Source organism: Vidua macroura, chromosome Z, assembly GCF_024509145.1.
Source record: "Vidua macroura isolate BioBank_ID:100142 chromosome Z, ASM2450914v1, whole genome shotgun sequence".
Classification (NCBI taxonomy): Eukaryota; Metazoa; Chordata; class Aves; order Passeriformes; family Viduidae; genus Vidua; species Vidua macroura.
The window spans coordinates 68,599,281-68,618,730 of record NC_071611.1 but is presented as its reverse complement, the minus strand read 5'-3'; the positions used below and the strand labels follow the sequence as shown (position 1 = coordinate 68,618,730).

The 19,450-nt window shown below is 34.2% G+C and overlaps 1 protein-coding gene across 8 annotated transcripts in view; it reads right to left on the bottom strand.

Moving 5' to 3' along the window:
* Positions 1–19,450, bottom strand: part of PAM (peptidylglycine alpha-amidating monooxygenase) — a 119,768-nt gene that overhangs the window by 18,600 nt on the left and 81,718 nt on the right. For 6 of the 8 annotated variants that reach the window (XM_054003209.1, XM_054003213.1, XM_054003210.1 and 3 more), the window contains exons 12-17: positions 19,297–19,400; positions 16,244–16,431; positions 15,528–15,599; positions 15,235–15,306; positions 4,836–5,141; positions 94–223 (exon numbers count right to left, since the gene is read on the bottom strand). In XM_054003209.1, the coding sequence (XP_053859184.1) occupies positions 94–223; positions 4,836–5,141; positions 15,235–15,306; positions 15,528–15,599; positions 16,244–16,431; positions 19,297–19,400 (872 nt within the window). The remainder of the gene's footprint in view (positions 1–93; positions 224–4,835; positions 5,142–15,234; positions 15,307–15,527; positions 15,600–16,243; positions 16,432–19,296; positions 19,401–19,450) is intronic. The other 2 variants (XM_054003211.1, XM_054003216.1) reach the window with 2 other exon arrangements.

Below are 19,450 nucleotides of genomic sequence, written 5' to 3'. Positions count from 1 at the left end.
AAGAACTTCTAACTGTCTTTCCTTGAGAAGGTATATAAACAGCACACAGGAATTCAAACTTCTAACTCACCATTCAGCAAGGTCTCTACTTACTTTTCATCCCAAACACGATCACCTCTGTGGAAGACAACTAGGTTATTTTCAGGATCCAGAGCCAACCCAGAAACTTGGCCTAGTTTGAGGTCTAACCCAGGCCACTCCACAGCCTCTTCTATGTGGAAATCTGACCAAAGAAATAAAAAAAAAAAAAAAAAAAAAAAGGTAAAAAACCAAAAAGATAATACTGTAGTGTATTTATTAAAAAAATCCAAATATGGATAACTGGCATTTGGTACAGACTATTGGGAATTACATGGACTTTTTCTTACATGCAGTATTTCCATTCAATGCATTGCAGTTCAATTCCAAGCATAGTTTTAACATAGTAAAGCATGCACAAGTACTGGCAACTTGCTATGGCAGAAATGTCAAAACTGCTTTTGGCTCCATTCTTTTCTCTAACTCATAAGGATACACATATACATACTCTAGTAGTTTTAGAAGCTCTGTAAATACTTTCTACACTGAAAGACTACAAAAATATACAACTGAAATCAGCAGGAAAATTTAAATATTAACTATCAGTGTTTGATTAAAAATGCATAATAAATACAGTGAATCACTAAATTAAATATGTGGAAGGTGAATCATGTTTGGTTTTTTTTTCCTATTAAAGCTTTTAACACTAAGAAAAGAAGACTTCTTGTACTTGCCGTAAACTGTAAAATTCAACTAAGGGAGAGAAATTTAGTTTCCAAGATTAACATTAAAAGGATGTATGCTCTCTTCAGTCTCTCTTATGTAAAAGCAGACTGACAAGGATAAAAGGCACAAACTGTTCAATACTTGAAAAGTTGAGGAGAGTTGACTGCAAGGATTAATTTCTCACAGATCACCTACTTAAATACTATTAGAAAGAGATTGCTCTTGTGTAGCTCTGGCAGTGTATTAAGAGACAAATGAACTAGACTATCAAAAAAATGTAATGGCAAAAGAGATCTCACTAATTCTGATTAAATAGAAAGAAACGAAAAAGAAAAACTCTAAAATTTGTTCTACATGTTAGGAAATTCACCACTGCTTCACTTCAGAAATTGATTTGTTGAGCATAATTCAGGTATTTCTACAATGCATAATTAGCAAGTAGGCACATACAGCCAAAGTGAAGGCAAATAAGAAACAATTTCTTTGAAGTTCTTTGGAGCTACCTCACTAATAGTCAGTGTGTTTGAAAGCAACCATGCTTTAATTTGCAACTTTCAGTTCACCCAAAGTTTGTGAGTTCTGCTCTGATCCTAAACACCAATCACTGGGGTACCATCTAGGCAGGTGAAAAAGATTTCCTAATTCACAAAATGCCAGGGCATCCTGCTTTGTAAGAAGGCAGATCACAAACCTTAGAACACAACACCCAAGGGTTCACCTCCACCTGGAAGTGATTTTCCAATGGAAGGCAAAATTAATGGGAAACAATGTAAAAAATCTTTAAGCCACCTGTGCAACCCATCTGACCTGATAATACCCTCTCCTTGCATCTCACTTGGAAAAGATGTAGTCTGAGGAAGAACAACAGGAATGCAGGGCAGGGAAAATCATTCTCTACAACCTATCCAAGAAAATACAAAACCAGTGCTGAAAACCTACTGCAGACTAGGAGTTGTTTTACCTGTTTGGACTGCAATATCATACGCTAGAGTAGGTGACCCAAAAGAAACCTAAAAACTATCAGCAACTGCAGTGTATCCAGGACAGTAATCAGAAATTTCTAAAACAAGAAATCCTGCCCTGTAGAAATTTTAGTTGAACAAAAGCTGCAAACTAAAGCTGTTAAAAAAATTGTACATATTCATACTTCTGTAGAGTTGAATTGATCACAGCAGGTGTAGTGCCAGGTTTGTTCAAAAAAGTTTGGATTTTGGAAGGAATAAGAGAATGGAAATTGAGTGTCTGCTTCCTCACTTGCTCATCCAGTATCACTTTATGTTAAACTCCAGAAAGCTTGTCTATGGTTCATGTTACAGAGGCCTATGAACATTTTTTAAAAAAGGTTTAGAAAAAATAAAATGCTTAACATAGCACCTCTATTTTGGCCTCTGTTTAGTCTCTCAGAAGACATGTACTGTAAAATAGAAAATGTTTATACTTAAAGGAGTAAAATATTTCTGACAGATCAAAACAAAAAAAAAAAAAAAAGAATGTACAGTGAAATACAATGTAATCACAAGAACTCCAGCCTCAATACAATCTTCAGATTTTATCACATTTTTCCAAAATTTGTTAATTTGTATTTTATTTTCCTTTTCCTTTGGAAGTCCATTCTGAAAGTCCTTTATACAGGTTTATCTCAAGGCAACTAGCTTTTTACAAAAACTCACTAAATTTAGACTTCCTTTATCTAAGACTTATTACTATTTCCCTACAAGAAAAAGTGGTCCATGGAACAGTTTCATATGAGACTAATAAAAATTACTTTCCCCATTGAAGTAATTTATAATTAGAAAAAACAAGATCACCAGTTTTGTGAATGAGATCTCTAAATCAGGTACCAGATCTTCTAGTTTTCAATTTGGAGTAGTTCCTTTCATTAAAAATAAAAGGAAGAATTACCTAAATTTAGAACATGCAATTAAGTCTCTAAAGAAGTAAAAGATGAAAGCCTTATTTATTGACACAATTGCAATTTAATATCCAGAATTTCCTAGAAGATCATTCTAGCTTTTAACTTTGCGAACTTTAAGTCATGTTGCACTCCCTGCCATCAGAGCACTGATTTAAGTCTTGACAAATTTAATTAAACAATACACAACAATTTGACATATTTAGAGGGTATAATTGTCCTAGTTGCAGTGATATTAAAGAACCTGACAGATTATAGACCTGTCTAGGTTAACAAGCTAACCACAGTGCAGGAAGAGCAGTAGTGTAAAGTTTGAACATTTATAACAACTTTACTTACTGTATTAGCCATTTGGTATTTCAGGTATTTGATATTTCAGGCCAATTACATGTTAAAAATTGGAATATTTGCAAGACTAAAGATATTAAACTATTTTAATACTGGTGATTTTTAAACAGTTAAATGAAATTAATTTAACAGCAGAGTCTTGCCCTAAGAAAACTCAGAATTTTTTCAATTCAATACAATAAAGGTTTTTAGAAAGGGGATAAATTTTTCATTAAATCAAGATAACTTTACTTCTTCCCCTGAGGAGGAAAATTCTCTTATGGAAGATTTTGTTTTAAATATGTAAATGCTTCCCTAAAAAGAAACTAAAGATATGCTTAAATATTTTATTGCTACTAAATTTATTTTACCAAAAGACAGTACTGACAGCTTCTGCAGGTCAGGAATTCTGTAATTAAAGGTATTACAAACATAAAAAAAAACATCCCCAAAAATGCTAATTAAGAAAATGTCAGTTTCCTTTTTTCCGGTATCTCAAAATTGCATAATTTGAAAGTTCATTTATTAATTAGTCCCCCACCAATAAATTACCCCCAAATGAATATATGGCTACTGATCTATCCAAGAAAATACTTTCTGTAAGTAGAATTCATGCTATAACGTATGTAAAACGGAGCCATTTATTCAGCTCACTGACATTCCCTCTTCTGGATCAGTGAAAATAGAAAGGAATTTTCTTCTTTCTTTGTATGCACCACATGCTATTTGTCTAAACTGAACAAACTACTTTTGCAGAAATGCTAACCACATTACTTTCCTGAACATTTAATTCCAGTCAGGTTTATGGAATTATTTATGATTTACACATATGTCAGGCACATAGTAACATTCCACCTGTTTTTTTGTCCCTATGCCAATAATTTGAGAGGATCACAAAATGTAACGTTGGCAAGTCCTCATCTTTGGTTTTCTTTTAAATACAAACCTAGGACTTATAAGCAGAGGCAATACACATTAACATTATGAACTGAAATAAAAATCAAATGGTTGATGTATGATACATGTATATGTACAGAAGTACTTGGAAACATCAATCTGGGTGGTTACAACATAAAAGCTGGCATGTGTGGCTACAGCTTATGGATACAGATGGCTTTCATGCATGCATATCAGCTTCTTTTATGATATACTCATTACATGCTGCATTATCTGGCTTTCCACATTAGCAAGTAAGGCTAAGTCCTTATCACAGAAACCAAAATGCAAGTAAAACAAACACAGAAATTCCATGGTTTCTGCTGTCATAGAAACCTGAAGGGAATAAAAAACCTGCCTGTACAAGAATATTTGGAGAGTCAAGCCCAATTTGAAATCAATATACAGAAAATGTTACTTCTGAAGAATTTTTCAAGATTACTCTTTCTGAATGAGAGAAAAATATCTGATAGAATTACAGCAATAAATTTTATATCACTGTGTATCTGACAGATCAAGGTAATCAGCAAACTCATAAAATGTACTGATTATTCCAGCAACCATTTTACAATAGTTACTTGTATTAAATTCTTCACTTCCTGTGACTACTATATCCTATGTGTACCTTGTTTTAGCTTAACCAATATAAAATCATTAAGTAAAGGTCTTAAGAGTAGAAAATAATACCATACTGAAGTACTGGTGTTGTGCCATCAGCACACATTCTTTCTTCACACATGGAGGGGGAAAGAACCCCAGTGAAATACCTCTAAATTAGAGGAAGAACATTTCAATAATTAGGAAGAATGTCATGTAAAATACATCCAGGCCTCCACTGAAATTCCCTTCAGATTTTGATAATGTGGATCACAGCTCTTGCATTGCATTTCATTGTATAAAATTAACCCCAACCCACCTCCTTTATGTTCTTTTTCCCAGCCTCCCTCACCATGTTTAGACTGTTGTAAAGAGAAATGTCTGTTCTCTGGTGGCCTCAAGGTAGACTCTAGTCTGTGAAATTTCTGAGTTCTGTCTCTGACAAGAATAGTATTGTCCCTTTCATCATGATTTGCGATCTCTCTGGCAAGATCCTTCTTTCGGACTACATTAGCAATCTCTGCTACAAGATCTGATTCTGCTTTTTCTGTAGGGTTATGCTTATGCACATGTACAACATCTTCCCTTTCTCCTAGCAGCTTAGAAAGGAGTGAATAGAAATCACCTGTACAGAAAAGAGAAAAGATAAAACCAATTATAACAGATCGAGTAGTTTTAGAAGGCTTCAGCAAGGTATAATGTAAAAAGTTATTCAAACAGTTAATGACGAAAGTAGCAAAGAGGAACTGTTTCAGCCTCAGGAACTGAACGAGACAAGTTTCTAGTATGAAAAGATACAGTCAAATTGTTACTGACTTTAAATTACATGTGGATGCTCACTTTTACCTGACACTCTGGCATCAAGAAATCATCACCTCTGGAGAGATGTTCTTGGGAACAAGGAAGAAGAGAAAAAGAGGAAGGGAAAATGAAAGCAAAAGGGAAAGGAATCTTTTACATCTCAGTAAAAGAATATTTATGATGGAATTATGTGTATTTGCCAGGCTACTGCAGAGTTATAAATCAAAGAGGGAAGAATTCTATAGTTCCATCAAATTTTTCACTTACAAAGACAGTAATAGACAATCATGATACTTTTTAAAACACATTTCTTTGAAGTCTGTCATTGTATAAAAAGCTTAAGCTGTAAGAATACCGAATTTCCCATTTACAAGCAGATTCCACAGCACCCACTGTAAAAAAAAAAAAGACATGATCCATTAAATTTGCTTTTATTTATTCAGTCTGGGTTCTACTCCTTTTACTCCAAACAGTAACACTCCTTAGTCATGATATCATCTGGCAATGGAAAGAAAATTACCTTCTCAATGTGCTTGCTAGCAATAAAGTTAGGACTGTAACTTTCTTAGGCATTCAACAAACATTTCAGTACATTCAGTACATTCAGCAAAAAATCATGAAAACAGAACTTATTTACCAAGTATCTTGGCTGCCTGAAACTATTATCAGTTCTATTAAATGCCACTACATCATTTGAATGGAAAGAGACATTCAATGTGCTTTAAGTGTTACTGCAAGTAGGTATCCTTTTATTTCAAACACAAATCACTTGCAATTTAAAAACTGTATTATTTTATGACAGGTTATATAGGAAAATTTTTAGAAAAGTGAAACTATAAATAATGAAGCTTCCACACAAAACAAAGAAATAAGTAAGGAAACAAACACCACCTCATCCCACCCCTACAACAAACAAAAAATCAAAACCCCAAAAAACCCCATTCAGGACCAGAAATCATCATTTGCAGCCTGGGACAAAGGAAATTAAGTCTTTTGAAAATGATCCTTAGAGGATCTGTCATGTTATTAAACAGTCCCTGTTCAATGATTTTGAATAGGATTACCTTCCTTGCCCTTGGAAATGAACTATCCCAGATGTCATAGTCTGTCAGAAAATAATTACTTAAGTAATGGCCAATTTCAATGATATTAACAAAGCAAATTAAAGAAGAGACAAAATCATTAAGCTATACAACAAATAGGAATTATTTGCTTCCAATGCAATTCTTAAATCTAGAGCACTCCATTATCTTAATACTGTCATTTAACAAGTCCAAGTACTGATTCAAAACAAATCCAAACATTTCAAATGTATATCACACGAGTTTTGGATACAAACCCTATCTACACTGAGAAAGATTTTTAATTATTAAAGCAACCATCAACTGGTGCTGAAGCAGAAATGCAGCTGAAATTTCCTTTACTAAGGAAACATTTGGTATTAAAATACTCTACACTGGCCTTTTTCTTCCCCAGCATTTTAAAAATTAAATGAATGTCATATAAAACACATGTTTTGGCTTTATCTGTGGCTGGAGACCTATAGAGGACCTATATGCAAGCATTTCCAATGAGAGGTCTGAGTGGTAAAAGCACTGCTCTCCCTAACTTAACTGTGAAAAGTCTCCCTAAACAAACAAGCTTGATGCTATTTTAAATTGCAGGCCTTTTTAAAGCAAGTTTAATGATCCTTGCACAGTTAATTCTCTCCTAGTTCTATATCAACTGTCAAATCAACTGCCTTGTAATTATGGACTGCAAAAGCACAACAACATACTACAGTTGTTACAAAGGTTTCAGAACTCTAACAGCTTATATGCTCATTCTATGAGTGAAGAAGTTTGACAGCCAGCCAAAAGTGCTGAGTTCTATCTCTGGTCTGCAAGTGTTGTTACAGAATAATTAACCCAGTCTCTAAAATAGATATTGCTTGTTGATTCAAAAAAATAAAAAGAAGACAAAAAAGTTCTTTTGTTTAGGCATCTGATATTAGCTTCTTCAAAAGAAACTGTCAAAAGATAGGGCTCAATAGAGGACAAGAAGAAAAGAGAGCAGGAGAATTCAACTTAAAAACATGAAATGCCCAGGGAATAATTTTTAGGACAGGATACTTTCATGAAAAGTCAGTGGTCTTTATGGAAGCTATTAATCGGGGATTCAAGTCTAAGTAGTGTGATCTGTTTTGGTTTTCTCCTAGAGCTGAGCCAATGACCATAAAATATATGACAAACCTTTGAACACTGGTGTATACAGTAGGGCAGTTTGAGTACTATAGCCACTATCCATGGGCGTCCATGAGGTGTTTTCTTTTCCAACCTGAGCATGTCCTTTTAGAGCTTTCATTAAGCAGGGGTTTTGTAACCACAGCAGTTAAAAATATCTAGGAACTGTATGAATGTATGGAAAAGGGCATGCATCAGAGAACAGAAGTGGTCAGAAATGCAGGTGCCCTAGAATTGTGATCCTTTCCTTAAATGAATGTATTTGAGAAAATGAATATAGAATCTCAACACACACAAAGATCAAAAAATATCCAGGAAGTCTACATATGTGACCAGTATCTCCAAAATTCTGGCACAAACACTAGGCTGAAGTGTCCTGTCAATGTCCTGGCATTTTGACAGAAATCAGAGTATTTAGAAGGCACAAAAGATATTAAAGTGAAGAATTTAATTTTGCATATTACCCAATGTCTGCAACCTTACCCTAAATTCCACACTCTGAATGTGCATCTAACTTTTTTTCAGCTTTGCTTGTGATGTCCAGGCAGATTCAAATAATTTGTACGCAATCTAATTTTAAGAAATAGTTCAAAATTTATTAGACATAACTACCAAAGAGCAGACTCATGTTGATTCTGAGCAAAAGCTGCTCTGTGTAAAGCAATATCCAGCAAACATCAAAGCACTACTTTGCAATGGTCTTGAACCAGCTGGAACAGTTGAATGTGTTGTTTGCCTGAAGATATTCAGTAGGAAAGGAACATTGGTCAATGCTTGGTCTTGTTTGTGATGAGACAGCCTGGCCTTTAGAATGCCTGAGTATAATTAGACAAAGACATGGGTGAATCAACAACTTGATCTTACTGAAGAAAGTGAAATCTAGCAGTCTCTGAGAAGCTTCCTGATTAGGTCACTTTCAGAGAAGATACTTGTATTTCTTATGTGCAAGCTATCAGCAGTTTCCTCTATGGAAAAGATAATTGGCTACAAACACCTGCAGCCTATTCTTTCCAGAAGAAGTGACAGCTGTCAAGACCAACATCTCAAGAGTGAAACAATGCACAAGCATATTCCAGTAAATTTAAACTTCCTGTGGTGGCTCTATACTATAGAAACTCTTTCACAGAACAATGTTTTGGTTTACAGTCATACAAACAAAATCATAACATTGGCAGAGAACGTAAATCAAGAGTCAAGACAGCGAGGACCGAAACATTCAATTTAAAATGGCTTCTTTCCATGCTTATACAAAAGTTATACACTTTTCCTGCTTAGATATGCAACTTATACCAATTACCTTTTTTTTTTTTTTTTTTTTTTTTGCTTAGATCTGATGGTCCTTTTTTACTGTGCTGAAGATGCTTTTGTAAAGATTATGAATAACCTTATCCTAACCAAATCAAAGGTTCATCTTTTATTTACAACTTTGAGCAGCATCATTCAGTGTTGAGAGAGCAAGCAAATCCTCTGCTATTCTGAATCTCCCCAGTTATAATTTCCTAGCGGTATATATCACTCCTAGTATCTTTTAGTAGCATTTTCTTCCAAAGTTTAATTCAATCACTTTTATCTCACTTTTTTACTCTCTTTAAGAGATCTAATACAATCTGAGCCCTCAACATGTTGTCAAAGTCTGAAAACATCTGAAGATTTTCTTGTACGTCTGGTCTCAATCTAAAAATGTCTCAATACTGTCATCCCACATCAATACTGGAACACAAATTTGTCTTTTGTTTCAAGCTCCTCCTAAGGATTTTTAATCACCTACCAAATCAAACTCCTCTCTTTTCTCACAGTCATACAAACTAGCAAGGGTAGATTATATACAACATTTATTTCAGAAAGAAATGTAAGCCATGCTGGCATTAAAATACATTATCTTCTAGGCTAATGCTGCTTCTATGGCTTTGCCATATAACATTATCACAAAAACACACTACTCAAAAACTAAAGACCTACCTGCATGCTAATTCTCCTTTCCTCTTCCTTTCAACACCTGCCCCACAAGATATTGCAGGCCTCCCTTCACATTTCCCCCCTTTTTTTTTTCCCCCCTTAAGGAAACAAAAGAGAGATGGGCAGAAAGCAGAGGAGCTGTATCTCCTTCTTTCACTTAAACCAATCAGAGATTTCTATCCCAGATGCAAAAAGACCTCATTCAATGTATTTTTATTGTAACCAGCTTTTCTAAAAAATGTAGAACTTTACAGAAAATACGCAACTCATCACAGACATTTCAGCTTCCCAACTCACAGATTCAGCTACAATCTAGCAAAATATTCCCAGCTGTCTAACAAATACCTTGTGCAAAATACTTCTTATCTCTGTGTGTATATGTTTGTGCAGTCAAATGCAAGTATACCATATAACTGAAAATAATTAAAAGATGGGGTAGGCATCCAACAGGAAATATATAGGAGATTTATGTGTAATCTTTATTCAGACCCCATTTTGTACAGATTATGATGTTAAACTTTCTTACAAAGTAAGTTCCTCCTAGAGTCAGTGGCCCATCACAACCTATGTATATTTAACTTTATACAAAGATTCCCTTTCCAAAAACTTCTGAAAAAGTATTTTAACTGAATAGAAAGATTTCTCCTAGCATTTTTATTCATTATTCATTTAACATTATTATTATTTGTTTATTTTTATTTATAAATATTATTTATTTCATAAATCTCTATTTATGAAAGACACGCTTGCATTAAAGTACTTCAGCCTTTACTGCGAAATTAAGGGTTACTTTGTTAGACAAACAGAATGGTCATTTATTTTGCACGTCCGCCTAGAAACATCTCAGAGTGTGAATTTACAGGGTACTTTGCATCATGTTCCACACCTTACATTGAAGCCACATTTCCAGTCAGTTTCAGCAGGAGCTCTGTATATGCAGACTTAGCTTCAGTTTTTTGCTTTGTATATCCTAAAAGACTGGGAAAACAGATCCCAACATCAGACTACCCAGCTACCTCGAACCACTCTGCAAGAGTCTAGAGAAGAACATGTTGTAATCAGAGAGCATCAAATTGCCTGAGACTACAGAGCCATATTATTTTTTTTCTGTTGTGTACTACTTCTCTCACTACACACATTTTAATCTCTAAAACAACAAGGTAGACATGCAATTAGGTGTTTTCTGTGCAACCTATCTCACCACTAGGACAGCAATTGTAATGACTGCAAATGTGAACCTCCGCTTTTTAGAAGCTAACATCTGAATGCTTGACTGAAACTGCAATATTACTTTAAACACAGGAGATTTAATGGGATTTCAGTTAACACATTCAGCTGTGAAAAAGGGACCTCACATGAATCTATCTGGGACACTGCAAAAGAAAGATCTTATGTTCCTTTACACTGAACTTTCCCATTTGAACTCCAAGTAAATTACTGTTAAGTAAGTTATTACTCCAACTGTAATAACTTAGTCTCATTGCAATGAAGAAACAATGAGGGACAAGGGAAAAATTCCCACTGTATTCATAGTACCAACACCAGTGCTGAGAGCAACTGCAACTTCCACTCACTTCAGATTCCATCATCAGAAGCAAAATATATGTTACTGTTTTGGTACTAACTCCTAAATTCCCTAAGCCAGACAGAAGTAAAAATGTACTTTCTAAAGTGCCACAGCAAACATATTACCAGAAGTACAATGAAAATCTCAACTTTTTTCTCTCCCATATATGTGAACGTGACATACATATGTGTACACATATGCCATTCTAAAACAAAACCCAAAATCTAATTTTTGGTTTATATGCTGCTAGTGAATTTTCAGCTCAAGCCAGCCTTGAATTTTGCTTTAAACCATTTAAACATAATTCTATTTAATTATGTTTAATATATGAAATATATTTTACAATAATATAAATATAATCAAATTATTCTATTAATTTGATTAATAGAATTAATTAATTCTATTAATAAAATAGATTAAAAGTAGAAAAATTTTGCCCCTTCTGCTTCAGTTTATGATTATACCTAATACACACAAAATGAGATATCAATTAATTAGCCAGTCAAAACATTAAATACTGGACATCCAATTAACCACCACCTGTCTTACACTTTCCTTGTTTTTAAGAAGTTACTCTCCTGTTGTTTATATGCACAAGTTTCTAAAGCTTTCAGGGACACCATCAGCAAACTTTCGCAGTAGTAAGGGCTGCTTCACTGCTTGCATACCAAAACAAACCTGAACTATACTATACTGTACTATGTCACAGGAAAGTGATCAACAAGCAGAATGAAACATATTTAGGTATTTTTTCAACAGGTGAAGACATATGACAGAGATAATGAATGCTAACAAATAAATGATGTTTGCTTCTCTGTATCTATTGACTACAATTTAATCAAACTTCTATTGATGAACAAAAAATAAACATACATATTATTTGTTTTACTAGGGACTTGATGCTTCAACAGTAACAGGAAACTTTCCAATACACCAAATGTCTAAATCAATTGCATTTCCTACAATAATTGACTTCCAATGAAAAGTTAATCTTCACTGTTGTTTCAGAAACTATATAATGAGGTCAGTTTCATTAAGGTAAGTTAAGTTTTAACACAGCAGGGATTTGGCTTTGTCTTCACGCAGAGTGCTGGTTCACATTGTGATGGTTACTGCTTATTTCTATATATTTGCATTGTTTATTAATGTGCCTCCGATGAGTGAAGATGATGAAATTGAAAATTTAAAGTAAAAGCAATGAAAACACCTGGATGTACCAATATAAAAAACATCCTCTGTGTGACCAGGAGGTACCTCTATGCCCAGGCAAATATGATATACACATTATGTGCAGGAAGATACTTTCATATGGCAGACTTTTTTGTTTTCCCCTTTTGAAGCAAATCCTTAAGATTTAAGAGTACTGACAATTAATAATGTCTCTTTGGCCATATTTCTAACCTCCAGGTTAGTAAGTACCTCTGACGCCTTGTCTCTGGTTCTAGAATTATGAGCCAAACACAGTTAAGGGATAAAAGGGTTATCTTGGTGTTTAATAAGGATCCTTAGGTGCAATAATACGTCAAGGTGGAATATGTTGAAATGCATACACACGGTATATTGAATATATAATTTTACAAACTTTGTAGATTAGTATATTTGACAAAGTTCCTTAATGAGAAGTTTAAATGAATGGAGTGACATTTCTTTATTTTAAAGCATTCTTCCCTACGTGGGGCTTGAATCCAGTTTACAAAGTATGTTCTAGAGAGGGCTTTGGTTTCTCAAGATAGTGTAAGGCTTGTTGGCCCCCAGCTGTGAGGCCTTTAGGATGTTTGGGGTTTTTGCCTAGCAGAGTGTTGCAGAGTATCAGGACTATGCCAAGATATCAGGCTTACAAGTATGTATGCTAAGAATACTGAGAATACATAAAAGGTATATAAAAAGAAAGGGCAAAAAATCATCATGACATCACCTCCATGGGAACACAACAATTTAATAACTATTTCAGTGTTTATTGAAGTAACAGTGAAGTAACAGTGTTTATTTCAGTTGCCTGAAATAAAGAAGGGGAAAATAAGCTGCTAAAACATAATAAATCACAGAGAAAGAAATCCATGCAAGATAAAACACAGAGTTATTGGAAAATTGTTGATGTGCTTTCTTCAGAGCAAATCAAAGGCTGAATTTACTGAGCAACAGCTCAGCAGCAACAGAACTAATTGAAGACTCAGTTCTGGTGTCTCTGTGCTTTGTAGATAAGGTTATCATACAGAATATGCCAGACCATAAAGGGAAAGCCTTATGTCTTTTACCTCTGTGAAAGGATGTACTTGTATAATGACCTCAACCCCAGTGGATGTATGCATGTGCTTCCCTGTAGGGTCCACTGCCTTCACCCTCCAAACTGTAGAATTTTCCTGTCATTAAGGTCTTGCTCAAATTTGGTTCCTACTGGGTAACTCACTGAAGTTACTCAAGTAGATGGATGAATTGGCAACACCATTGCTTAAAACTGATTTGCTCCAGAAAACTGGACTCCAATTTCTATGTAATTTTTACAGACACATTTTGCAGACCATTTTCAGCTCCTGGTTTGCCCAGTCTATCTGGGGAGCACTTGCAGAATCAACATCTACTTTCTAAGCCAGCCACTCAACTTTCCCTCTTTGGAGACAAACATAAAACCAAACCTGAACTGGTTTTTCCTGTGGTTTTGCTTCAATTGAAGTTAGAGCTGTATCAATATAAAATTGAAGACAGGCTCCTGTAAATGATGGGGAAATTTATCTTAATCTAACAATTAAGAACAGGAAATTAAATTCACAGCAACTAGTGTGTTTTGGTATTTCACATCATGAACCCAAGTAATTTCAAATGAACAAAAAATTGTGTGTTTCCATAGAAACAGGTTAGATGAGGATGCATATTAACCAGTGCTCTCAGCAAACCAGACCGCATTGCGGAAACATCTTCAAAATACATTTCAAAGACAAATCAAAAAGATTTTAGCAGCAAGACCTTCTTCAACACTTTTTTCCAAACACTAATGAATTCAATAAAACATATATATAACAAGAACCTTGATCAAATGCTAATGCACTTATTGGTAATGTACGGGTAAACCATATTGTCAGCATGAATTTTGATGTAGGTTTGTAAGCAGATAGCTCATTCTGCTCTGAAACAGGATAAAAAAATTGAATTGCTTTTCCTTCTTAAAAAATACATATTGAATTGACCAAGATAAATATTGGATATGCCACTGTAAATACTGTTTCTAATAGTTCAAAGTTCTTTCATTCTAATAGTTCAAAGTTCTTTCATTCAAGTTTCACACTCCAGAAGCTGGTTTTACATAACTAAAACTTAATTATTTGAGTTAACTCTAAGAAACGGCAGAGTACATAAAAAAATCTAACCCCTTTTGGACATGTTATTAAAAATTCTAAACACTGTCCAATCTTTGCTCTTCTTAAAAGCAAAAGTAAGTATGCTCTAATTTAGTCCTTGAACCTCAATATTGTTCAATATTGTTCAATGGAAACTGTATGAATCTGTAGCTGATGAGGTCTTCCCCTGAGTCTAAAGAAAAATCCTGATACTGAGGCAGTTTTTATCTAAGAGTATATGACTCACAAGAACTTAAAAGTTTTTGTGAGTCTAAGATGTTTCTGAAACATAAATAATACTGAGTATTTCTAAAATCTTTATAGCAGTCATAGATTTTTTTTTTCCTCTAGCTAAGTACTATACACATTTCTGTGTGAGTTGTAATCCATACATATACACAAACATAACAAAAAATAATAGAGTTTTAAACAGCTGCACTCAACTTCAAGTGCAGCAAATACTGAAGCATAAGAACATTATTCCCTAATACACACACGGAAATACAAACTGAGAAATCAATGAAGAGTTAATAGCAATTAGTTACATACAAAATACATGCACATACAAATAAATCACAACCTTTGTCAGCAAATTAAACAAGGAACAGGAAAACATTATGAGATTAAAATGCACTAATAAATTTTACCTATAAGGCTAGAGATCAGTGGTAAACTAATTCTTTTTATTATTTCTTATATCGCATGCAACCCTTAGCTTTACAGAACATTGCAAATTGCATCAATTAAAGATAAACAGATTAAAAACTTCATAAATCATTAAAAATCAGTATTTTACATTAATGAGTCCTTTACTTGACATAGAAATTAACAAGTACATACCCTGGTCCAAAATCTCTGCCTCTTCTTTTTTGGCCTGCTGCAGCAAATAACTTGCATCACTATCCTTGGTTTCTGAGAAATGGATTTAGGATATGATGTTAGCCTTTGCATGTGAATGAAATTGAGTATCCCCCTACTGAGGAAAAATGTCCTTCAGAAATGAACATTTGGCGTTTTTATATATAAACAATAGTTGTACTGAATAACACAGCACTAAAACAACCAGAAAAAAAATTAAGATTTGTATTAGAAGATAGAAGTAGAAATAATTATAGAAATAAGAAAATGCATACCCTGATCCAAAATTTTTTCCTCTTCTTTTTTGTCCTGCTGAAGCAAAGAACTTGTATCACTGCCCTTGGTTTCTGAAAAATGGGTTTAGAGTATGATGTTAACCTCTGCATGTGAAGGGAATTACCACCCTGCTGAGGAAAAAATGCCCTTCTGAAACAAATACATGGTACTTCTATCACAGTAGTCATACCACACAATGCAACAGTAAAAAAGTGAAATAAAAAACTACAACTTGTACTTGCTACACAGACACATCAGAGAGATTACCTCTGGATAATACTGTTGCTGCAATTTATATGCCTACAACTGTTCAATGTAAAAACTTGATTCCTCCCATAACAGGCAGTGGGATCTAGAAAACTAGGGCAATGTTATGATTCAATTTTGTAGGAAATAGACAGAAGATAATATGTAGTTAATTATAGTTAATATAAAGTTTGGCATAGAAAAAGAAGCCAGTCTTTTACAGGTCACAGCTGTAAAAATATGTTAGAAATTGGAATACAACATGAGAAAGAAACAGACAAAAGACTATAGCAGACATTTCCACTAAAACCAACAGCAGAATCCCATGATTCTTCATTAACTAGCAATTTGAATTTTATGCAGAACTGCATTACCTCTTTATGAAAATTTTGCATACCAACACAAAACAGCGAAAAACACCCGTGAGCATAAGATGGTATGAATAAAATGGATTACAAGTGCTTTTCACCTTCATGATGTCCATGCATCATCTTCAGCACATCAGACTTGACTGGAATAGGAATATTTGCCTCCTGTGGAATATTTCTGAACATTTCAGGGTTTGCGTTCTGCGTGCAGGTCATATATGAGACAGCATGCTTAGCTTCCATATAGTACATAATGTAAAAGTTGCACATTTCATCATTTGCAGTACCCCTACACAGTACAGAAAAGATGTGGCACTTAGAAAACAATGAGCTGAATAGCTATTATTTAATTCATCCAACTTGTTTAACAGGTTACTAAAATATCGCAATCAAATATTTAGATGTCCCATACTAAAGCATGCAATACATGCATTACAGTGAATATCAGAAATTTCTTTTTTGTTTATACTGGAGAAAAGCAGTATACTGCTTTTTTTTTTGTTTATACTGGACAAATGCAGCAGGATAAGCACAACCACATCTGCTTCAGACAAAAACCCCACATACCTCAGAACTTCCTAGCAATTTGCTTTTGATTTCACAGAAAATTGCATCGTCTATTTAAACTGCTCTTCCTTCTAATTTCTCCAGCATACTCCACACAGTTCCCATTGTGTTATCAACTGGGCACATGTTCTGATTAAATATGACAGAGCTGTATCATTCATTACATTACTAATCACTTACTTTTCTACAAACCTTGGACGAATGTAGTTTGAAATTGTTGCAAATAACATACATGTTTCATTTCAGCAGCTATTTGACAAATCTTCCCCCTTTCCTCACCAAGTGCATTCATTTATTGTCCAATAACACTGGTTCTAATACTGCAAAATTTATTTTTGTTACCTATTAAGCTACCGTAAGTATCTCTTAAAGAGAACAGAGCACTGTAACCTTGAGAATAACTTGTTTGTAAGCTTCTGTAACAAAAACATGAGTGCAAGGGGAATGATAAAACACTAGCAAAATTCAGCTCTTTGATAAATGTTGTGCATGTATTTGAAACAGAAGTGGCCCTTCTCTACTGCTACATAATCCTGCCTTCAATAGAAAAAAAAGGGTTTTTTTAAAAAAATATTACTTTGAGAAGCAGAGTATATATGGCCTTTACAACTGTGGTCTGTTTCTTCCTCTGCCATATAGGTTCGTACCTTTTGTTTAGAGCTACAATCCTGATAGTTAATAAGCTAGGACTTCTTAACGGAAGTTCATATAATATAGGGGTTTACATCAAGATTTTTAATTAGCTTTCACAATTAAACAGTAAGCCTACACTCACTAAAAAAATACAGAGGTGTTATATTAGCTGTTTGCAAAAGACATCAGTGCTGACTTTTCCAGCAGCATTCTCCAGCATTCATTTATTCACCATAGCAACAATAATAACACAAGCCAGAGGGGAGAAAGGGAAACATGGAAGAAGAGACTGTTTCAAAAGGGAAATTGGTTATTTTTCCATGCGTTGAAGTTTGGCATCCCTTGGAGACTACAAAACTGGGCAAGCTTTGCCTAAGCTTTTAGAAAGCATTAACTTCACTGTTGGACCTCTCATATCCATCACTGTGATTGCTTCCTCTTTAAAACTCCACTAAAAAACAGGATGTAGAAATTACACAAACTGTGGTTCACCTGACATGCTACTGTGTCTAAGCATTTGTAGTGGTTTAATTTCAGGTGGCAGTTAATTACTGCCGCTCGCTGCCCCCACTCTTGCCCTCCCCAGAGTGGGACAAACCAAAACTTGGGGTAAAATAAAATAATTCTAAATATTAATTATTAATAGACAAATAATAGTAATACTGAAAAAAGATAATACTAATAAACAATATGGCACAATTCATACAATACACATTCATATATTATAGTGCAAACAAATAATAATAAATATAGTAAAATAATAATTATAATAATAACAATTACTGTAACAAAAGGGACAGAGAGAGAGTTTCCCCACTGAAAGCACACTAGTACATTGAAAGAAATTACCATAATTTTCCTAAGACTGTTTCTTAAACTGTAAGGATTATTCAACAAATAGGAACTACTTTGGGGGAAATTACAGAAACATGACAGAAACGTTTTGAACTTGTGAAAAAAGGTCAGCAGTTAAATGTTTTATGTTTTTAGTGTTATGATATTTGTAAAAACCTCTTCTCAACTAATCTTTTCCAACTGCTACACATCACTGTCTTAACTGCCCACTGGAAGGTGATAAATCCATGTTGAATCCTTAACCGTCCACTGAGATGCAATCTTAGGGTGCTCAATGCATAAAAATCTCTTTTCTTGGAATGCTGCAGCACATACTTCCAGAATGGAGAGATTTCCATAGGTTATTTCTGCTTCTCTACATATGCATTAAATTACAGTTCCAAGAACCACAGCCAGCTATGAGAGTATTAATATTATATGTATTTTCACCGCTGTATTTGTCCACTTGATCTTACAGGGCTGTGTCTGTCACCTGCAGCGGAGTAGCATCAGTGACTAACACAGTTCAGATTTCTTAGTTTTTATTATTAGTAATTTCTGGTTTGATTGTTTTTCATAAAAGCCTGTATATTTTTATACTCAAAAAAAGTAATTTCAGTATTGGTCCAGATTTTTTAAGGCTAGATTTTGCAATAGGTCAAAATACCTGAATTTTATAAGCTTCTACGCATTTTCCTTTTGAAATAGTGTAGAGAATTGTGAAACTTTATTATTTCACTATAAACAGTTAATATTGTCAACTTGAAAAATATATTGAAAATATATTGAAAAATATATTTTGAAAAATATATTTTCTAGAATTGATATTCTGAATCCTTCTCTAACAACAGCCCAACATCTGACTAAGTCATCTGGCAGTACAGCTTCACTTCAGAAGTCTTCTGAACACTTCAGCAAAGTGAATATTCACATAAGTAACATCAATGAACACTGCATAGAGTTAAATCTTAAGTAGACCAGACAGCATAACAAAACATTCTAGCAGAAACTGTTTCTTAGAATTACCTTGGAAGAAGACATGAAAAAAAAAAAAATTTCTACATATAACCAACACCCTGGTAAAACAGGTTCTGAAATGGAGCGAATAGATAAAATTTACCCTATATGTGTCTCTGTAGTTCTGCCTTCCCCACTGAACACACATCTGGCTGCTAGGATATCATCATAGCTAACGTCTACTGGATATTTCACAGGGTAGAATGCCTGAAAGAAAGGATGATTCACCACAATCAGTGAAAGTGCTTCATATTCTC